This window comes from Chelonia mydas, chromosome 1 (genome assembly GCF_015237465.2).
Source record: "Chelonia mydas isolate rCheMyd1 chromosome 1, rCheMyd1.pri.v2, whole genome shotgun sequence".
NCBI classification, from domain to species: domain Eukaryota; kingdom Metazoa; phylum Chordata; order Testudines; family Cheloniidae; genus Chelonia; species Chelonia mydas.
Genome location: NC_057849.1, coordinates 150,836,401 through 150,859,586, shown reverse-complemented (window position 1 = coordinate 150,859,586; position 23,186 = coordinate 150,836,401). Strand labels below are relative to the sequence as shown.

Here is a 23,186-nt window from a genome sequence, read left to right as displayed (position 1 = left end):
AAACCTGAAATGTGTATCTTACTACTGAGATGAGCGTTCAATCATGATTGGATACTTGCAGTTGTTCTTTGCTTTATATTAGCATTAATTAATGCCACCACATTAACAAAAACACATACCCTGTTTTGAAGGTTCTCTATTCCGTAAATGAGGAGGAATATATCGACCTTCTAAAAAAAGGAAAAAGAAAAAATAGTTAGTTTTGTTAAAGAACCACATACAAATGTGTAGCAGCAACATCTGTTAAAACTGGTCTTCTCCACCAAAAGGGTCTTTATCCTGAGAAAAATCTGGTTCAACTACCTGCCTTAGTCAGGGGACTCTTCATACAACCACACCATCCCAATTAAAGCCCACAGAACCTGCCTCAATTCTAGAGGCTTCAAAGGCAGCCCAAGACAGCAGTTATGACAGGCACTGTGCCGTACACTGTTTCACAAGAATGTATTTGCCAACCCCTTCTATTCAACACAAATGTAATAGTGCTGTGTGGCCTCAGTCATCTATGTGGCTTTATGGCTTCATAGCAGAGAATTGGCTGGTTCTCCAGTTTTCCTTGGTCAGTGGAGTTTGGCAGCATTTTGGCTAGCTAGATTGACCCAATCCTCTCCTCTGACTTTCGACTTCTGAGACTAAGGGTAGAACTCTGTTTTAGCATGTTGACACTTCAGGAAGCATTGACCTTACATAATACCATTTTAGAGGACTTTCCCTAGTAAGTCCATTGAAATGCTTCTTGCTGGCCTCCCCAATAGGGACCTTTCAGAAAGGACATCTTGTTGCATCTCTCTATAGAATATTGTTTATTTGGTGGGCTTGAGTATAGTATAGTAAGATGTTCTATCTCTATAGTACTCTACTACTTGAGATTATCAGTCACATACAGATGCTGTCAGGAGATGCTGAGGTCTCTAGATATCCACAGACAATCCCACCCCTTTCAGAGCACTACTAGAAGCAAAACGATTGCTCCTTTGCTCCCAATTCACTACCTCAGCAGAAGAGAACACCAAGCTACCCTTGCTTCATAAATGTGAAATCCATACAGTCTAAAGGAAGATTCCCTACTGACACCACCCATATCATGGCCTCAATCCTATGGTGCAGTTAAAAAACCTCCCAGAAATGCAATTAATTCCATGTGCCAGAAGATGCAATTCATGTCTTCATCACTTAACTGACTTAAAGAGGAAGTAGATTGGCATCCCAGAACCACTATGAGAAGATGCCTATGCAAGACAAGTAACAGCCCCAGTAGGCAACTAAATTTGAGAGTTGAAGGGCCCCTCATGCAGCTTAGCTTCTAACTAAATGCCTGCTTCAAAGACTTATCCAGTGGTGAAGACCAGAACAACTAGTCTCCACCTTGGAGACCAGCTTCTGTCAAGTTAAATCCTTAAGGATCTAAATAGGTTTTGCCTTTAAACAGAGAAGTATTAACCCATACTACTCATTGATTCAATGCATCCCCTTTCCCCACCAAAACAGTCAACCCCTTTGATTTCTCTCCTTACATTAAGTCACTTTTAAAATAAAAGCCCAGAAATGGGTTGTTTTTCAAAGCTGTACATAACAAGCAACAGCTATTTTTGGTATAGCCAAAAGAGAATATGTACATTTTTAAGTTATATACTTACTTGCTGTGCTTCCACCACTCTGAGAGTCTGAGGAATTCAGGTCTAGACCAGCAAACTACCAAAAAAAAAAACAAAAAAAACAAAAACCATTCCTGTAGTTTATATTAACACATTGCCATCAATTCATATCATGGCATTAAGAATCAGATTACTAATGAAACTTGGGTTACTGTTTGGAGCACTGGAGAGGTTCGTGAGAACAAGTAAGCTTCTAATATACAGGAAGAGCAATTGTAAAAGAATTATTAAGAATGACCTTTGGTCCTATTCTACTTCCATAGCCCAGGGAAAATTCACTTTTTGAATGCTTTTATGCTCACAAATGAAAGCGCATCACATGCAACGGCTGCTTGGTAACCAGAACTTAGCTCCCAGCACTTGCAATTCAACAATTAAGATTATCAAACCAAAAACTGCTGTCATTTCCCTCTTATGCTACTAAATTTTCTTTAGGACCATGGGAACACTTTAGAAAATGCTGCAAGGATGCTTTCTATAATGAATATCAAGGTTCCCAACACACAATTTTAAAAAACCATGATTGTGCCAGAAGTGGAAAGAGCACAGAACAGTTTTAATGCACAATAAATAAAGTTTGATTTTTGTGTAAGCATATAAGATGGCTGTCTTCCTCTTACTAAACTAAAGAGTATGGGGGTAGGGAGCCACTGCTTTAGTAACACTTGCAAAGTAACTATATGGCATTCAATCTAGGCCTTAAGCACTAGAAAAGGGTTGTTTCAGAATTTTATTTTAAGTTTTCTTTTACGATAGAAAATACTAAATTGAAAGATTAAAATATATTCAGTGGGTATACGAGCTTTTGATACCGATACCTTACTATGCGTTAATGTATTAATCTGCCTGTATTCGTAGCTTTGATTTCATCTATATTAACACAGGCAAAAAAATCTTGCTATTACAAGGCAAGCTGTGATTTGCCAATAGTTGTCACAACTCGAGATTCAACTTGGAGTGGGGTTAGGTAGCCTACTAGTTGCACAAACCAACTACCATTTATAAAAAAAATATTCTGAGTAAATCTAATTCCTGGAAAAGCTGAAGTACATTTAAGGCTGCTTACAAGAATGTCTACAAGTGTTTGCTGAAACCACGATTGTGTAAGACGACAGCTTTTTTTATGTAAGGGGAGATGGCATGCTGCCAAAAGCCAAGTGGAAGAAACCTTCGATGTGCACACTGTTCTTGATGTCACTCTATGTAACTTGCATAAGGGGGGAATGTTTCCATTTAGGTAACAGATGCGCAACTCCCACTTAAAAATAAAATTTGCTAATTTTTTTCAATCCTATGCAAACAGAGTACACAGCATATGGGCTGTTAGTTTCAGAGGCATGGTGTTTACACTTGCTGCCTACTGACACCACTGTTGTGACAAGCAAGCGTCACTCCAATTCTGGGGACGGGATCGGGGGAGAAGCTAACACAGCGCAAAGATTTCTCCGATTTGGAGTTTCAATTGTATCCTTAACACGGCCTGCCATTTTAACCCAATACTTATGGACGGGGCGGAGTCGGGAACCGCTGCAGCCGCTGTCCTGGCTTTTTCTCTCGAAGTAGGTCAGACAGCCGGTCCCGGCTCCGAGGAAACACGTGACCAGCTGCCGGATTAGCCGGGAGGCTGCTCCCTGCAGTGACTGAAATCCCCGCCTGCAGCGCTTGCTGCACCGCCGCACTGAGATGGCTGCCGCAATGGCAAATGCCGGGAGGAGGGGAGCGGGTTCCCCGTCACAGCGCCGCCCAGCGAGGGCCAGACTCGGGAAACGGGCGAGCGCGCAGCGCGAAAAGGCAAGGCCAGTCCAAGCGGCTCCCCGGGCTACTTGCCCCGCTTCCTTTCCGCGCTCCCAAAGCGCTGCTGAGGCACGTGGCCAGAATCACCACCCGACCCCGCGGCACGAGTGCATTAGACGTGCGGGCCCCTGGTGACACAGGGCTCCCCCCCCCCCGTTAGATGCGGCCATCAGAGGCTCCGCCCGCGGGGGGAGGGGAGGAGGCGGCAGCGTGGAGCCGGGTCCGCCCGTGACACTCGCCGGCAGCGTCTCAGATACGTCCTGGCCCAGCTGCGTCATTGGGGCCCAGGCAGGCAGGAGCGGGCGCGAGAACAAAGAACCTCCCCCCCCCCCCCCCCAGTCCCGGAGCGCGCGAGACAAAGGCCCGGCCCAGCCCGCCGCCTGCCTCCGTCACTCGCACAATGGCCGCCATTGTACCCCCCCCCCAGCCGTTCCCCGCAGCCGCCGCCAGGGGTGCCGGGCCTCACACAAAAGCCGGGCTTGGGGCCTGCTCGCCAGGCCGCAGCGACACGCGCAGCCCGGGAGAAACCTCGATCCCTCACCCCGGCCCCGCGATCGAGACCACCGCGGCGATTAATCGCAACAATTAAATGCGCAAGAAGCCGGCCGGGGGGGGGGGGCTAAGCAAGAAAAAAATATCGCGACGTCATCATCGAGGATTGAGGCCGAGTTCGCAGGTTTCAGGATAATCGTGACTCGATGCTGCTGCACCCTCCTCCGCCCCCATCATCGCTTATCTCGCGGCCCCTCACCTGCTGGTCTAGACTGAGGGCATTTTCCACCGCCACATGACTCATAACGAGAGATCGTCTAGGGAGGTCACGCTCCGCGTCCAGAGAGTCAGATTCGCCGGGTCTCGAACTCGCCGCTGCTGCCGCTTGTTCACCTCGAATCGTTTCGCCTCTCTAACTGAAACCCCCCCGGCTCGGCCCGCCCCTTATATACCCCCGCCCCCTCCCTGCCAGCGCGCTGACTTCAGCACGCAAACTACGCCCCCTTTCGGCTCGCTCCCTTCCCCCGCCCCTGCAGCAAGGATCCCGCGAGAGAACCGGCAGCTCTCGATTAAGGGAGGGGAGGAATCCAGAACTATCGCGATATCTCTGCAGGCTCGTCTCCTCGGTTTTCGATGGAGGAGGCTCCGGTGACGTCGCGCGAGATTTCCTACCATGGGCTCCTATGACCCCAAGCGGAGCCGCTCGGCTTTCCTGGAGGATACCGCGAGATCACCTCCTAGTTACCCCCCCACACCCACCCCCGGATTCTAGGAGAAAAGACTCCCGAAGTATCGCGAGATATTTTCGCTCTCCCCGCCCCCCCTCGACTCAGAGCTCGCGACAGCGCGCAGTCAGCCTTTCTCTCGCGAGGCTACGGAACGTTCTCTCCAGAAGGGACCCGAATCTAGGTCACGTGGGCGGCCTGGCGCGGGCCCGGCGCCATGTTAGGAGCTTCGCCGGCGCTGCTGCGCAGGGTCTAATGGAGGCGCGGCCCGGCCCAGGCTCGAGCGCTGCGAGCCGCGGTTGGGTGCGGGGCAGAAACTGCTCGTGTAACCGGGGCGCGGCGTGACCCGCCCGGCCCGAGTGTGACCTAGAGCGGGAGCCCGGGCAACGGGGGGAGATGACCCCCCCGCGCCGGCTAATGCCCCGTGGTAGCTGCCCACGTCGGCTTGTCCCTGCCGCCCCCAGTGTCGCTGTTTCTTCCCGCTCTGAAAGATCTGCCCGGCACATGGCCCTGAACCTGGCAGCTCTTGTTGCCTCCATCTCCCCCTTTAGCGTCCCGCAGCGGCTGCACCTCCAGGCGCCCCTACCCCAGCCAGCCTGTGCCGGCTGGGACCAAGATTGAGGGTCTACACAGAAATGCACCAGCTTGTCTTTTGTGACACCCGCTCTACCCATCAGATCTCTTACTTCGCAGCGATGTCCGCTGCGAGTTTTGGTTTGGCAGTGATGGTAGCCTTGTCTCACCTCTGCTTCTGCCATAAGCACTGTTCTCATGGTTCCCATCAAAATCCATAAAGTCACCCACCGCCTTATTCTCAAGATTCAGCTGCGCTGTAATGTCTGTGGCGTATTGCTAGCCAGCGTTGGCTAGACAGGCAGGCAACTAGCTCTTGTTTATTATGCAAGAGCATGATTGTGTGCAGAAAGTGCAGTAACAGTAAAACAAACTTATGTTTCATCCACCTGCTGTATCCACAGACCTTGAATCTGGTCCTGTAGGTATTAGTAATGTCAGTCACTTGAGTAGTCCCATCAAGGTCAATGAGACTACTCAACTTGTAGGTCAGAGCCCTCAGCTGTAAGTTATCTGGGCCAGTAAAATATATTTACTACATATTTGTATAGGACTTAACACAACTGGGCACTGATCATGGCCTCGAGGGCGCAGATCCACAAAAGGCCATAGGCACTTAAGTCCAAAAGTTTGGCACTACCAAATTCCTCAAAAGCTGCTCAGTTGTTGCTTAACATCCCTTGGCCCGTAGCTTTTTGCCATAGAGAAGAGGTTCTCATACTGGGGGAATGTATGAGGGGGCGACACACATGAGAAGCTTTAGCGGAGGGAAATTGCACACATTCAGAGCTAGGTGGCTGGAGAGCAGTGGCTGCTGGTTGGGCACCTAGCTCTGAAGGTAGCACCACCCCTAGCAGCAGCAGAGAAATAAGGGTGGGATGGGATTGCCACCCTTACTTCTGCACTGTTGCTGGCAGCAGTGGTCACCTGGCCAGCAGCCACCACTCCCTGCTCTGCCTTTAGAGCTGGGTACCAAGAGAGGCAACTGTTGGCTAGGTGCCGCAGCGGGGAAGGCATAATCTAGTACAGACACAAAGAAAGGGGGGGGGCAATCAAATAAGTTTGAGAACCACTTCTTTGAGGTCCCCCGGCACGTACAATACTGCTTCTGGGCATGTGTGAAACACCTGTCTCACACTTAAGCCCCAGCAAGCACCTCAAGCCCAGTGAAGATAGCTATTACCCTACCTATCTTGCCTGCAGGACCTGATCTGGTAAGTGAGCTCTGAGCACATGTACTGGATCATCGGACCATATAAGACTCCAGAGGAGTTGGTGCCTCCCTTGTAACCTTTTGTCTAGTTAGTGGTTATAGCTCTCACCTGAGGTATCAGCGATCTTGGTTCAAATCCCTTCTCTGCCTGATGGGCAAAAAGGATTTGAGCCGGGGTCTCTGACCTCTTGAGAAGTATCCTAACCATCACTGTGGAACAGCTTCAACAGGAGAGACTGAAAAAGACACACTCCCATCAGAATATCTTATAGCCTATGGTTAGGACACTCCCAAGAGGTGGGACTGGAAGTCCCCTCTTCAGATCCTTTCATCCCAATAAGCAGGGGGAAAAATGAAGCTGGGTCTCCTCCATCCCAAGTGAGTGCTCTAACTTGACCTGGGAACTTTCACAATGTAGATACACCCTTAGCTTGGGGGTGGGGGAGGCACATACCGCCACATCACCCATTTCACAGGGGCTCTTCCTCTACAAACACAGGGAAGGAGAGCATTCCCACCTCATCATAAACATAGGTAGACTTACTACTGTTATTTGTACTATCCCTATAACACCTGTGCATCAGAATCCTTTCTCTCCTATTCAAATGTGATTTGCAACCACCTCCTACCCCAAAATTCATACACAGGCTTCCCCCAACTTTCCCTAAAATTGAAACCCTACAATTTGAAGTCCTCTCCTAGGATTAAACTCTAGCAGACTTGGGTACAAGCAAACAACCTTCCAAACGAATTGTACATAGCCCCTTTCACAGACATATAACAACTATTTAAAGAGCATTATCTCTGTTTTTAAGCAACATATTTACCATTCTTCTGCTTTGTTCCTCCATAAAGCTCTCCTAGCTGAATGTGTCTCAACAGAGTTAAAAAAGCATGTCTGTTTTCCCCCCAGATGTGTCTATTTATGTAATTTAAATGTTTGTAGGTGTGTCTCCATCATCGTTGGTGCCTAAGATTAAAGGAAAACTGTTGGGTAGTTTAGAACCCAAATTTAGTGTTTAGAGGGGAAAGGGTTCTAGAAAACGTATTGTTAACAAGCGTTTTAATTCATTTTCTTCTACATTTTGTTTGGATTTAAACTTCCCCCTACAATGTTTGCCACCCTGACACACCCTGCCTCCCTCGGCACCCAGCCCCCTCTGAGCCCCAGCCACCTTCACCTGGACCCCCCCCGCCACAGATTCCGATTCCCACTGCACCCTGAACCCCCCCATGAGCCCCTGTGCACCCAGGTCCCCGACCCCCCTGCATCTGGACCCCACACTGAGCAGCCCACACCAAGACTGCCCCACACAGAACTCTCTCACCTCACATGTGGATCCCCCCACACTAACCCTTCCTCCATACTTGGATCCTGCCAGGCTAGCCCCACACCTGGATTGTGGGGCAGGGCTGGACATGCGTGCAAGATTCTGTTCCTCTTGCTCGCTATCTTGGTGCACCTGGCATGGAGGGGCAGGGGACAGGCTTCAACAATACATTTGTTTGATGTGTGTATTGCATGTGCTGAAGAAAACCATGATTACTGGACAGGGTCTGTTTTGTGCTGAGAAAACATCTTAGACTTATTTTATTGAACAACAACAAAAGCTAGTAGCCCTCCTATCCCAGGAGAACAGGGTGTATTTCTTTCTAAAAATATAGGGAAAGAGAAAATCTGATCTACCAGTCTTTCTGAAAGACATATTTTGACATATGTCATATAAGGATTTCATTTCAGTTTAGTAAGGTTAATAAATAGAAAGTGGTTATTAAAAATGAGATTAACTCTGTGGCAAGTGATGCAAGCAGATCTGCTTCATGCAGGATACGTGTGCCATAAGGAGAACTTATGTGCAAGATAGAGATCTCAGTTTGGAGTGGGCTGTACAAATCTTGTTTTGTTGATGTTGCTTTCCCTTTTCTTCTCCTCCTGCATGTTTGCCTGGAGTTTGGGGAATAAACTGAAAGCTGAATTCAACTGAAGTTCATCTGATTTCAGGTCCTCGTACACAAATGGACCCAGGTTCACTCACTGGACACCCAAGTGGAGCAGTTGTGTGGAACAGGGATGGAACCCACAGGTATCTTTAGAAACATCACGGGGCTCTATAGCGTCTTCTAGTTCCCATAGAAAGAGCTAGAGGTCAAAGGGCAGGTCTACCCAAGAAATTTGCATCAGCGCAGCTGCACTGATGTAGCTGTAGCTCGTCTGGGGAGGATGTTTTAAGCCGATGGAAGAGAGAAGCTCTCCTGCCGACATAGCGCAGTCGACACAGGGTGGGTTAGGGTCAATATTACTATGTCACTAGGGTTGGATTTTTCACATCCTTGAGTGATGTTGTTATACCTCAGTAAGGGTGTAGTGTAGACCTTGCCAAAGATTCCTGTGCCTTCAGTGGGAATTAGATCAAGCACCTTGAGAAATTACTCTAAAAGCCTATATCGAGGATATAATTTTCTATTACATTCCATAGCAGAGATGGGCAAACTACAGCCCACGGGCCACATCCGGCCCTTGAGTTCCCAGTCGGGGAGGCTAGTCTCCATCCCCTCCCCCACTGTCCACACGCCACCAGCACTCTGGCCCACCACTTCTGCTGGGTGGCGTGGCTGCGAGCTCCTGCCGCTCTGAGTGGCATAGTAAGGGAACAGGGAATGGTGGGGGGGTGGGGTTTGGATAAGGGGCAGGGGGTTTTGGGGGGCAGTCAGGGGACAGGGAGCAGTTGGATGGGGCGGGGCAGTCGGGACGGGGAGCAGGGGGGGTTGGGAAGGGGGTGGGGGGGCAGGGGACAAGGAGCAGGGGGGTTGGATGGGTCGGGGGTTGGATGGGTCAGGGGTTCTGAGGGGGGCAGTCAGGGGGCGGGAAGTGGGAGGGGGTGGATAGGGAGCGGGGGCCAGGCTGTTGGGGAGGCACAGATTTCCCTACCCGGCCCTCCATACAGTTTTGCACCCTGATGTGGCCCTCGGGCCAAAAAGTTTGCCCACCCCTGTTCTATAGGATGATGCAAAACATCTATGGAAAAGTGACTCTGTGACCTTTAAAAGTTTTAATTTAATTAAAATATTACTCTGTTTTAAATTAGGTCCATCAAATTATTTTACTATATCTAAAACCAAGAAAAGCTAACAGAAGGGAAAGACAATTGCATCTACATTAAGATAAATACAGTATTTCTATATTAAGACAATATTTATGTAACTCTAAAACCAGGGAGACATGATTCATAGTTACATGAAAGTGCTTGGTTCTGTTTATTTAATAATTTGTTTTTATGTTAATGTTGATTTTTAACTGGTAGCTGGTAAACATGGCAAATAATTAAGTTAAAATTTTAAAAAGGGTGATTACATAATGAACATAAACTGTATTTGTGATTTCAAGTACATTGTAATTTAACTACCACTAACAATTGGTAAATCCAGAAATTAGACTGATTCATATTAAGCCCTTTGCCCCCCCAAATATAGAAGTCAAATTATGCCTATGATGCTCCTTACCCCACACAGCAAAGCAAGCAGAAAGGAGGTACTACTTCCCCTCTAAGGGGAATGAGCATTTGTACTTTCACTATCCCCGACATTTCTTGGTGGTGGTGGCTGCTACGAATGGGAGAGATGACACCAAGCATTGATGCTAAAAGGCAAAAATGTGAAGAGGCTGGACTTGTTTGGACGCAAACTTCATTCTACAGGTAGTCTGCAACTCAGAATTGCAAACCAACAGGCACTTACCAACAGGGACTCGTGAGCACTATGACTTCATCTTCTGGGAGAACATTCTAAAATTTGCAGTAATGGTGGATGAGGGCAAGCCAGTTGCCAGAACTGCTATCCAGGACACTTTGGAGGATGTAAATGCAGCCCAGTCTCAAGATCTGCTGAAAAGAAAGGGCAAGGGTTATAGGAAATAACATCCGCCACCCTCTTTTTCAGCATCAGTGTGCTCATCCCATCCAGCCATCTCGTTCAAACAGACATTTTGTTTCATTGGTCAAGGGCAATGTACCAGTTACTCTAGTTCCATCTGTTTCCCACCTTTTGTTTACAGATCACTTACCCACTTCCTGAGTGCTTAGACCGACATAATATCGGATTGGTGGGTCTTAAGGATGTTGGAACTAGGATATGCCCTGTGACAGGTTCAGTCACAGAGATCCCTTTGGGATTATCTCTGAGCCCGTTTTCCCTGCCAGCTTGGGACTCCAGAACCCTGCCTTATTGATCCAGACATGCTAGCCTGCTGCAACACAGACCTAGGTCTGAACCACGCCCCCAAAGCTGCAGACTTTAACTAAAAACTGCTCAGCAGGTTTCCTATCTCCAGCACCCAGACCCCAATGGGATCCAAACCCCAAATGAATACGGTTTACTCTGTATAAAGCTTATTCAGGGTAAACTCATAAATTGTCCTCCCTCTGTAACACTGATTGAGAGGTATGCACAGCTGTTTGTCCCCCCCACGTATTAATCACTTACTCTGGGTTCATTAATAAACGAAAGTGATTTTATTAAGTATAAAAACTAGGATTTAAGTGGTTTTAAGTAATAGACAGAACAAAGTAAGTCAGCACGCAAAATAAAGCAGAAACGCACAAGTCTAAGCCTAATACATTAAGAAACTGATTACAGGTAAAATCTCACCCTCAGAGATGTTCCAATAAGCTTCTTTCACAGACTAGACTCCTTCCTAGTCTGGGCCCGATCCTTTCCCCTGGTAGAGTCCTTGTTAGTTCCAGCAGACATCTTAGGTGGAAAGCAGGAGTGTTCTCATGACTGGCCACCTCTTTTGTTCTGTTTCACCCCCTTTTATAGCTTTGGCACAAGATGCGAATCTTTTGTCTCTCTGGGTCCCCACCCCTCCTTCTAACTGGAAAAGAACCAGATTTAAGATGGATTCCAGTATCATGTGACACGGTCACATGTCACTGTAAGACCTCATTCTTCATTACCAACGGGCTGGCCCACACGTACACAGAAAGGCTTGCAGGTAAATAAACCATCTATAACCAATTGTCCTAGTCAATGGGAGCTATCAAAATTCTAAACCACCATTAATGGCCCACACTTTGCATAGTTACAATAGGATCTCAGAGTTATACTTCATATTTCTAGCTTCAGAAACAAGGATGATACATGCATACAAATACGATGAACACACTCAGTAAATTATAAGCTTTGTAATGATACCTTACAAAAGACCTTCTGCTTAAAGCATATTCCAGTTACATTATATTCACATTCATAAGCATATTTTCATAAAACACGGAGTGCAACGTCACATGCCCTTCATTCAGTTCATTTCTACCCCTCGTTCCCACCCCCCTTCTCCACCACTCTCATGAGATCGTCCTTCAGCAAAAGGTTCAATTGCATCTTCAGGCAGGATCCATAGAAGAAGTCCCACTGGGCCTTGGGGGAAAGGCTTCTACTCTCACTAACTCCTTATCCCCAAAGCAAAAGGAGGTCTCAGGCCTATTTTAGATCTAAGAGAGTTGAACAAATTCCTGAAGAAAATAAAATTCCGCATGATTACCCTAGCCTTGATTATTCCCTCCCTGGAATAGGGGGACTGGTACATTGCCCTCAATTTAAAGGATGCTTATTTCCAGGTCTCAATACGACACAACCTTCGGAAGTTTCTCAGATTTGTGGCAAATGAATCCCACTGTCAGCTCACAGTGCTCCCATTCGGTCTCTCAGCTGCTCCGCGGGTGTTCACAAAGTGCCTGGCAGCGGTGGCAGCACATCTACAAAAATCAGAAGTTCATGTGTTCCTGTCCTGGGACTACTGGTTGATGAGAGATTGGTCTGAGGCTCAGGTGTTATCCACTGTATCCACCATCCTGTCCACATTCGACGTCCTGGAGCTTCTCGTAAATTGGAGCAAGTCAATTCTAAAACCGGTACAGAGGATAGAGTTTATTGGAGCAATCTTAGACTCCAGAAAGGCCAAGGCTTTGCTACCGCAATCCAGATTCCAAACAGTACAAGGCTTGGTGCTGCAACTTCTCACCATGGCATGCAGCTGTCTCAGTCTCTTGGGTCACATGGCAGCATTGTACCTATGTGGTTCAACACACCAGGCTGCATCTCATTAATCTGCACGCATGGCTAGTATTGGTGTGTGTCCCAAGTTGTCATCATTTGGACAAAGTGGTTTAGATGCCCTTGTCAGTTTTGTCATCTATGGATTGGTGGATGCACCCTCTGAAAGTCTGTGTGGGGATCCCCTTTATCCCCCTGCTACCAACCCTAACTCTAGTCACAGATGCATCAGCCCTGGGCTGGGGGCTCATATGGGGTCCCTGCAGACTCAAGGTCTCTGGTCATCTCAGGATCTAATGGTTTATGACTAGCCCATTCAGCTTTCCTCCCACATATAATAGGAAAGAACTTGTTAATTCTAACAGACAACTCTACAACTATGTTTTACATAGACAGGGAGGAGCACGTCGGCACAGTTATGCCAGAGGCAATTCACCTTGCTGCTTACCTTCCGAGGAAGCAGAACAAGTTGGTGGATCAACTGACCAGGACCTTCTCTGAGCACCACCAGTGGTCTTTACTCCCAGGCATTGCCATATCCATCTTCCAGCTCTGGGGGACTTCCCAAGTGTACCTATTTGCAACAAAATCCAACAGAAAATGCCATCAGTTTTGTTCCCGGGGGGGTCTCAGCCCAGGCTTACTGACAAATGCTTTTCTGCTACCCTGGAGCGACACACTCCTTCCCTCCGGTTCTCTGGCTGCTCAGAGTGTTGTTCAAAGTCAAACAAAACCATGTGCATCTCATCCTTATAGCACCGGCGTGGCCCCAACAACACTGGCACTCAACCCTACTGTCCTTCTCAATCAAGCCTCTGTTGTCTCTCACACTGGAGCCAAACATGATTTCTCAGGATCATAGCTGCCTGCTCCATCCCAACCTGCGAGCCCTCCATCTGACAGTATGGATGTTTCATGGTTAATACCTTTGGAGAAATCCTGTTCTAAGGATGTTCAGAATGTGTTTCTGAATAGTAGAAAACCCTCAACTGGGGCACGTACCTGGCTAAATGGAAGTGCTTCTCCATGTGGTCCTGTCAGAAAGGTATATCCTTACACCATGCACCCTTGAACCTCATATTGGACTATCTCCTGTGTGTAAAACATCAGAGTTTGGCGATTAGCTCTGTAAGAATACATCTGGCAGCTAGTTCAGCCTGCCATACCTCAGTGGATAATAGATCCCTTTTTCTCAAACCTATCATTACCAGATTCCTAAATGGATTGGTTAGATTGTACCCACATGTGCAAGATCCTATACATCCTTGGGATCTGAACTTGGTCCAAGTAAAGTTGATGGGACCACCATTTGAACCGCTTGCAACTTGCTCTCTGCTCCACCTCTCTATGAAGGTAGCATTTTTATTTGCCATTACCTCAGTCAGAAGGGTGGGCGAGTTGAGAGCCCTAGAGTCCCCTTATACAGTTTTCCATAAGGATAAAGTTTATCTTCGCCCTCACACAAAATTTCACATGATGGTAATCTCTAATTTTCATGTTAACTGGGCAGGCTATTCGCTGACTTTCTTCCAAAACCCCCATGCATATGGAGATGAGGAGAGACTTCATTCACTGCATGTGAAAAGGGCTTTAACTTTCTACCTGGCGCATAGTAAGTCATTTAGATCCTCCATGCAGTTATTTGTTGTGCACAGAGCTAAGAACCAACCAGTTTCCACTCAGATAAATCTCATCTTGATTATCTGGATCTCTTCATGCATTCTTTTATCCTACTAATTGGCTAATATAACCCCGCCAGCTAGAGTACTGGCATATTCTACTTGCTTCCAGGCATCTTCAGTAGCTTTCTCGGTGCACGTACTGATCATAGACATTTGTGAAGTAGCAACTTGGTCATTGGTCCACACTTTTGCTTCTCATTATGCCAGTTCCCATCAGTCTAGGGACGATGCCAATTTCAGGCAGGTTGTCCTGTAATCAGTGATGAGCTGCCAAAATCTTAACAACCGGTTCCCTATAAAAAGTTCTGATTTAAGGGATGTGCCCCAGTATGTATTTTTTGTACCAACAGGGTTACCATACGTCTGTATTTTCCCAGGAGGAATTTTTAAATTCCTGGGCGGTGATTTAAGAACCAAAAAGCCTGACCTGTCCAGGAAAATACGGATGTATGTTAACCCTGCCTAAAGTTCTTTTTTAAAAAGATGGGCCTGAACTAGAAATGAGCTCTGTTTCATATGTGTGGGTCCCCGCCACTCCCTGGGGGTGTGCTAGGGTGACCAGATGTCCCGATTTTATAGGCACAGTCCCGATTTTGGGGTCTTTTTCTTATATAGGCTCCTATTACCCCCCACCCCCTCTCCTGATTTTTCACACTTGCCGTCTGGTCACCCTAGGGAGTGCACATGTGTGGGTCCCAGCTGCTCCCTGCCCCCCTCATTGAAGCAGGTGTGCAGGGTTACTGCCCTGGGAACTGCAGGGCAGGGGGTGCAGAGCTGGCTGGAGACAGGGGCATGGGGCAGGGCTAGCTGGAGGCAGGGGATGTGGGGCTGGCTGTGGGCAGGGCAGGGGGTGTGGAGCTGGCTGGAGACAGGAGGGTGCGGGGCTGGCTGCGGGCAGGGCAGGGGGTGCGGAGCTGGCTGGAGGCAGGGGGTGCGGAGCTGGCTGGAGACAGGAGGGTGCAGGGTTGGCTGGAGGCAAGGGGGTGTGGGGCTGGCTGGAGACAGGGCAGGGGCTGACTGGAGGTAGGGGCTGGCTGCAGGCAGGACAAGGGGTGCGGCAGGGGCTGGCTGCAGGCAGGGAGTGCGGGGGTGGCTGGAGGCAGGGGCTGGCTGCGGGCAGGGCAGGGGGTGCAGCAGGGGCTGGCTGCGGGCAGGGCAGGGGGTGCGGGGGTGTCTGGAGGCAGGGCAGGGGGTGGCTGGAGACGGGGGTTGGCTGCAGGCACGGGGGTGCAGGGGGTTGCTGGAGGCAGGGGGTGCAGGGGGTTGCTGGAGACGGAGGCTGGCTGCAGGCAGGGAGTGCGGGGGTGGCTGGAGACAGGGGCTGGCTGCGGGCGGGGGGGGCGGCTAGAGACGGGGTCTGGCTGCAGGCAGGCGGTGGCTGGAGGCAGGGGCTGGCTGCAGGCAGGGAGTGCGGGGGTGGCTGGAGGCAGGGGCTGGCTGCGGGCAGGGTGGTGGGTACTCACGAGGAGAGCAGCAGGACGCAGCCGAGGCCCAGCAGAGCAGCCGGGGACCCACCAGGCAGCATCGGGAGCCCCAGGGCCAGGGGAGCAGCAGCAGCAACAGGGTTTGTGCCCAGGGCCAGGCGGCAGCCCACATGGCTCCCGCAGCGCCCCCGGTGGCCGGAGGAGGAATTACATCACTTCCCGGCCGGAGCCCATCAAAGCCTCAGCGCCCCCTGCAGGGAAGCAGGTTAACAACCGGTTCTAAAACTGCTTCAAAATTTAACTGGTTCACGCGAACCGGTTCGAACCGGCTCCAGCTCACCCCACTGCCTATAATCACTGTTCAGGTAGACGCTGAGCCCACCTCCATGTTTGTCTGCTTGTAATCACCAACAGTAGAATGGACATGTGCAAAGACTCAAGAAAAACTGGTCACCTAGCTTCCTATAACTGTTGTTCTTTGAGATGTGTTGCACATGTCCATTCCATGATCCATCCTCTTTCCTCTCTCTGTTTGAGTCTATCCAATACAAAGGAACTGAGAAGGGTTCTGGTCGACTCTGCCCTTTTATACCAGCACACAGTGATGTGTGGTGACAGAGGGTGCTTGAGCCACCCTGATGGGTACTGTTGAGGAAAAGAGTTGTCTGACAACTGAGCACGAGGCACGCAACTACAGTGGTATGGACATGTGCAACACAACTCAAAGAACAACAGTTACAGAAAGGTAGGTAACCATTTTTTATTTAACACAAAATGGAACATTTCCAACAGGAGAGAGTGAGAGAAGCCCACCCCAGAATACCTAATAGTGTGCTGGTTTGGACACTCACTTGAGCTGCGAGAGACCAGTGCTCAAGTCTCTGCTCCAAATCAAGCAGTGCTGGAATTTCAATCTGTGCTTCCCACATTCCAGGTGAGCACCCTATCCAATGGGCTGTTGTTGGTCTTGCTGTTTTTTTCACAAGAAAGGTTCCCTACTCTAGGAGAGCATTCACAGCTCAGAATCCCAAGCAGAACAAGGCACCTCCCTCCAGTCCATTGGTCAAGAACCTAAATATCTTTGAGGATTTGGTCCTATGCCCTGCCCCTGTTTTCTGCATTTCATTCCTGGTTAACTTAGGTGACACCCTGCTCATGTTGGCTTCTGAGACTTCCTTTCTTGGATGCCTAAGTCTGGCCATACAATGCAAGGAGAACCTGGGTGCCTCACTCAGGGCCAAGAATTCCACCAGGCAGCAAAGCATATAGGGGTTAGATATTGCAACACTTAAGTACCTTTGTGAATCTAGCCCTTTATGTATAGCCAGTCACTCAGGCTGCAATCCTGCAAGCTGCTCTGTACCTAACATGGGGTCTGCCCATATGGAACTGTCCGCAGCATTATTAGCATCAGTTTCCCCTGTTATTTTTATGGGATTTTCACACAGCAACAGGGAAAAAATAAAATAAGAAAATATGATTGTCCAACCACAAAAAGTAGCAAGGGCAGGTCAGGAGAAGGGGTAGTTCATGAAGCTACTTTTGATTTTGGTTTTTAATTGTCTAGATTTAAAGTTGATAGTTTTAAGTGCAATGTAAAAAGTAAATAAATAACGTAAATTATTACCATTATTTTTTAAAGTTCTTCCAGTGTGAATAATTGGTTGAGCTTATGAGGCCTTAAACTAAATTCAAAGGCATTTCTCTGCTCATCTGAATCATGATAACATTTGAATACCATGTCCAATCAACTGCAAAATTTCAGGGAATATTCAAGGCATCATTGGGCAGAATTTTATTGATTTAGGGGAAAATTGGGAAAATGGAAGAACTGGGGTCACACAAAGCCCCGACACCTGGTTAGAGCCACCAGTCTCAACCAGATTGATCACAGAATCCAGTTGAGGCAGCCATTACCACCTTCCACAGTAACAATACCCCCATCTCAAATACTGACGCCCTGAATGACTTATCTCAGAGCCAGAAACAAAAGAAATGACAGTAGGTGTGATGTGGTATACAAACTCCCCACTCGACAACCAGGGGTTAGGGAGCTGCTCTGGGCTTAGCCTGCCAGACCTGCAAGGCATGCACAGGCTGGAGAAGATTAAAAAGGGAGCAGAGCAGCTCACTTGTGGGTATACCTGGGAAGAGGACAGACTGTCAACCCTCAGCCCCTGAGCAAAGGACTGACTGAATGCAGGAGCTTCCCAGACAACCACTGCCTGAAGCCATCCCTGAGGGAAATGAGGGCCAGACTCGACACACCCTGAGTGGGATTCATTCCCCTCCGACGCTTATTAATTCAGTTTATTTACATTAATTCCCCTGGCTTTTTGTTCACAGACAACCCTGGAAGGGGAGAGACTTTTAAGTGACCTGGTCAGAGGGCCAAGTCACAGGAAGAGGCATGTTGCTGCAGAAGTGGAGCAGCCATTAGTGTGAGACCTGCAGTGGAGAGAGAGCTGCTATGTCATGCCTGGCCACACCGAAGCACCAGCAGTGAGTGGACCCCTTCACGGGGGCACACAAAGCCACTGCCGTAGGGGGAGGGAGTATACAGAGTTGATGTGATTTTATGCTTTGTTGTGTCTGGATCATCTGCCATATGAGATCTCACTCTGACACAAATTTAATTAACAATCTCCAGCTTCATTGTGGCTGCTTACAACATGGCTTCTTCAGCCTCATAGCTTCTCAGACAGTTCTCCAGGAGGTGTCGCTTCCAAACAGTTTCCCACAGAAAACAGTATGCTGCCTGAAAGGGGCTGCTAGCTTTCATATTGTTACGTCCGTTCTCTTTAAAAGAAAACTGTCTAGCACCTGACCCCAGCAATAACTGATAATCTAATCTAACATATTCCTTTCTGATGCTGACCATTCTTGCAGTTACTGCATTCATCACCTTACGAGTTTGTTTAGCTATATAACTGTCCAACTGGGAAGTCCATCACACAAAATCCCTCAGATGAGCAGATGTTTTAACAATCTGCCCTCCTCTAGTACAGTGTGATTCACTGGTACCGCCCTGGTGCTGTCTTCCTCCTGTCTGGTCAACTACAGTCTCTAGGCTTGGTGTTCTTGGAGTCTCCACCAAAAGACCCTCTTCTTCTTGTTTTTCCTTTGGTAGGCCTCTGACACTGTCCTCTTCTACAACTCTGGCTTGGGATTCTCCTGCAGTAGAACACTAGCATGTGTTGTCTGTATTGTCCTTAGAGGTTTCTTTTGTTTTCTTGAGGTGCCTACAGTTTCACCTCACTATCTGTCCATTGTTCGTGTTGACTAGATGAAACCTCTCGTTTCCTGCTTGCACCACTGTAGCTTTGTGCCAAAACTTATCCTGTTTTGTTAATGGTTGTATATGCTCTTTGTCATCTGACTCCAGATCTGGCAGATCTGTTATAGTAAAACACTTGTCTTTTTCTGTTGGCTCCTCCATAGTCGCCAAGGGAAGCACCGCAGTACCCAAGCTCTAACAACCTTCTGCTTGTTGGCAAGAGTGTCTTCGTTCTCTGGCTCATCAGCCTTTGGGACGGGTACAATTTAGGTCTTGTGAGGGAGTATTCCTATGATCTAGCAGTGCTAAGTATGGGTCAGCATGTGCAGTTTTTGCTTTTCTCAACAGTTACTTTAGCAGTTTTTACTGCTGAATCTACTTTGCTGTTGCTTTGAGGATACCCTGGTGAAGATGTTATGTGATCAAAATCCCAGTTCTTACTGAACTTCTGGAACTCTTCTGAAACAAACTGTGGTCTGTTATCAGAAAACACGATACCTGGTATGCGATTCCATGCAAAGTGTGCTTTTCTTTTCCATATGACTGTTCTGGGTCCTATGTTTGGTAAATAGTCTATCTCCCAGAAACTGGAAAAATAGTCCACAACGATCATGTATCCTTCATCCCCAAAAGTAAAACAAATCCACTCCCATCTTTGCCCATGGTCTTTCTGGAACTTTTTGTTGCCGCAGGGTCTCTTTTGGTTGACAGTCTTCCCAGGATCTGTATACCTCACACTTTTACATGAATATCCATAAATTGCTCATTCATTTCTGGCCAGTATAAAGTCTCTCTGGCTCACTTTAAGCAACCTTCAATTCCCAGATTGTGATGAATGAACTTTGTGCATAATCTCATTCTTTAGAGCTGCTGAAATAACTACTCTTTTTCCCTGAAATATAACATCATCTGTACGCACAATTTGTCTCTCTACTGAAAGAATGGTGTTACCTTTCTAAGTACTTGGTCTTTTGTCCCTCACCATCCTTGTGGGATCATGAGTTTCAATGTCTGCAGCATTCTCTCTTGCACTGTATCTCTATGTATATTTCTCAGCCTTTCTTCCAAGATAGGTAGGGACTGTACCATATTTATTTTCTCCCTCTCAGTCTCTGCAGATCCTTCCTTACTGGGTTCTGGCAAGTATTCATGGGCCTAAGATGTGCACCAAAACCAAGTCTCTGCCTGAGCAATACTTGATCTGTATGTCGTACATCTGAAGTCCTATCATTATCTGCTGTAAGCACTTTGCTACACTGAGTAATGGCTTTCATCCAAATGCTTTTGAGAGGTGTATGGTCAGATCATATATCCACAGTGCAACTGTAAGTATATTGGTGATTTTTTTCCATTCCAAAGAGTATTGCTAACAACTCTTTTTCAATTTGAGCATAGCCCTTCTCTGTCACAGACAATGCTGTGCTTGTAATCACAACAGTTTGTCCTCCTTGCAACATGGTAGCCTGACACCCCAACTCGGATGCATCACATTGCAGCATCAGGGGTTTCTCTGTGTTGTCATATTTCAGAACGAGAGCCTCCCCAATCATGTTTTACTTTCTGGAATGCTTGCTTGTGTTGGTCTGTCCATTCCCATAAGGTGTTTTCATGTGTCAGCTGTCTCAGGATTTCGCAGCTCTCAGACAGATGGTTGAAAAGCTTTACCATATAATTGGCATTGCCAGGAATTTTTGGACTCCTCTAACATTGCTGGGTCTTGGTATTTCTCTAATTGCCCTCACTTTCTCAGGGTCTACTTTCAGGCCTTTGGAGGTCAACAAATGTCCAATCTGTGACACCTTGGTTATGGTCAACCTGAGCTTGCTAAATTCAATTTAATATTCTTTTTTATGTATCGCTTTAAAAATTGTAGGAATTTGTAGTCATGATCTCGTTGCGTTTGTTCTGGATTGTTACCCTCTCCCACTATCAGCACATCGTCTGCTATTGTCTGGATTCCCATCAAGTCCTCCAGTGCTTGGGTCAGTCTGCTCTGGAATACCTCTGTCTCGGACTGATTCCCACTAGCATCTTTAACCATTGATTGGTATCTCCCAAATGGAGTTGGTTGTAAGTAATGTGATTCTTCATCCAGTTCAATATCCCAGAATCTCTTTTTTATATTGCATACTGTAAAAAGTCTCGCTTAAGACAGATTTGGTAATATCAGTCCTCAATAATGGTCCTCAATTGTCGGCAGAGGGAAATGCTCCCATTTCAAGGCTTCATTTAAAGGCTTTGGGTCTATGCATATTTTTAGTTTTCCAGATGGTTTTCTTGCCACCATGAGACTGCTTATCCAGTCTGTGTTCTTCTCTACAGGCCGTATGATTCCATAGGCTCAGCAGTTCCTCATTTAATGGCTGTAGTAATGCACTGGGTACTTTTTTCTTTTTGGCAATTTAAATGGCTTCACGCCGGTGTCAGTCTCTATTTTACAAAAAGCATCTAACTGTCCATCTCCCTGAAACACACTTGTATGCGCCCTCTATATCATCTTCTGGGCTCAGGTAATACCATCCAAGGTATCTTCATTTACCCTGCTATCTGCTTTCATTATGTTCTGGAACTGTACTTTTGTCAGGTTCATGGCTTGGGAATCCTCGCTGCCCAGAAATAGTACTGCTGTCTCACCATCTATGACCACAAAATCCAGTCTGTATTTCTTTTTGTTCCTTGGATTTCTTAATTAAATTTTACATTTTCCCATGGGCTTTAATGTGGTATGATTGTACATTGTTAACAGCTGGTTAGTCTCTTCCAATCATATGTCTGGGTTCACCAGATTGATTGGGATAATGTTACAATTTGCACCACAATCTAACTGAAATCGTATCACTTTCTTGCCGAGTAACATGACTGCATACAACCGTTTCTTGTGCTTATTAGGGTCGGTCTCCTTTCACTGTGTTTACCCGCTATTCAGTCACCTACATAACGTCCTCATACTCAATATTGTTCTCTTCAGTTACTCTGTGTGCCTTGGATTTGTTTTTCTTTTCTCTGGACATACACATGGCTGCAAAATGATTAAATTTGTCATAGATGTGGCATTTTTTCTCATAAGTCAGACACTTATTTTTGTTCTATCTCACATGTTTTCTCCCACAGTATTTGCATGTGCCTGTACTGTTGTCATCTACTGATGTTGTATCTGTTTTTTATTTCTCTTATATACTGTGTGGGCAGTTTCTTCTGCCTGCCTTTCCAGGCTTCTAATCGTCTTTTGTATAGCTCTGCAGCCCTACATATTTCCAAGTTTCTCCCCCAAATCAAGTCAGCTTCCCTCAGCAACTGCTCTCATACCTACGAGTTTCATCCCACATGCTGTCCAGTCTCTTATTAATGAATCTTTAATAATTCCAAAATTAGAACTGGCTGCTAGCACTTTTAAATCAATGCTGTACTCATCTATACTCTCTGCAACTGCTTCTTGGGGTTTCAGTGAATATCAAAACAGCCTGTTATTCTTTCTAAGGTGCGTTGAGCTTCGGGAATTTCCATGCACAAAGTCTCACTTACCTTTCTCCCTCTTTCTCCAATATGGTAATAAAACAGTTTCATTTTCACAGCATCCTCTATCTGCCAGAGCAATAACTACATAGAGGTTAAAATTCCTCTTTTCAGCTCTTCCATGCCTGAGCTAAATTCTTAGCTTGCAGATTTAATGTCCCTGAAGCGTTCAGACTCTCCATTTTCTGTTATTAGCCTTTTCTCGTAAGACAAACCATGTACTCACAGAAGTATTCTGCCCTCTGCAGTGAAGCTCTGAATGTTCTTTCCTGCCGTTTCAGATTTAATTACCTCTGCCACCATGTTTTATGCTTTGTGTCTGGTTCATTTGCATTTTAAGATCTCACTCTGTCACAAGGTTCATTTACAAACTCCAGCTTTATTGTGGCTGCTTACATCATGGCTTCTTCTGCTTCATGGCTTCTCAGACAGTTTCCTAGGAGGTGTTGCTTTCAAACAGTTTCCCCCAAGAAACAGTATGCTGCCTGAAAGTGTCTGCTGGCACTTGCATATTGTTACAGAGGGAAAGGGTGGCATATAGAGTCCTGGGAATCAGGGGAACACACAGAACCCCTGGCATGGAGGATTCTAGTTGGTGGCAGTTGGGATGGTGTTTTGTGATAAGGACAGGTGACCAATAGCAACAGAACTGAGACAATTAATTTATTTCACATAAGTCACCAGTCTTCAGAAACTCAATTTCAAATCCATTTGTTTTAACAGTTAAGGATAATGAGATCCTGTGGCTCCATGGGTTTCAGCTCACTGAATTTCCATCTTTTGAAAATGT

At 47.1% G+C, this 23,186-nt stretch overlaps 1 protein-coding gene and 1 long non-coding RNA gene across 7 annotated transcripts in view; both read right to left on the bottom strand.

Moving 5' to 3' along the window:
• The window catches only part of DDX3X (DEAD-box helicase 3 X-linked), a 41,905-nt gene extending 36,984 nt beyond the window's left edge, over positions 1-4,921 (bottom strand). For 2 of the 5 annotated variants that reach the window (XM_043538101.1, XM_027826848.3), the window contains exons 1-3: positions 4,201-4,386; positions 1,638-1,692; positions 120-170 (exon numbers count right to left, since the gene is read on the bottom strand). In XM_043538101.1, the coding sequence (XP_043394036.1) occupies positions 120-170; positions 1,638-1,692; positions 4,201-4,245 (151 nt within the window). In that variant the 5' untranslated portion in view covers positions 4,246-4,386. Of the gene's footprint in view, positions 1-119; positions 171-1,637; positions 1,693-4,200 lie in introns of all 5 variants that reach the window. The other 3 variants (XM_007064446.3, XM_007064447.3, XM_037902622.2) reach the window with 3 other exon arrangements.
• A 6,694-nt stretch (positions 4,922-11,615) lies between these two features.
• On the bottom strand, positions 11,616-22,854 carry LOC122464065. Of its 2 annotated transcripts, none has more exons than XR_006287918.1 (4): positions 22,406-22,854; positions 13,503-13,592; positions 12,949-13,074; positions 11,616-12,349 (listed from the first exon to the last, which is right to left on the bottom strand). It is a non-coding gene; the product is annotated as an uncharacterized LOC122464065 (long non-coding RNA). The 2 variants fall into 2 exon arrangements; XR_006287919.1 differs by having other exon boundaries at positions 22,623-22,853.
• Between the last annotated feature and the right edge of the window lie 332 nt (positions 22,855-23,186).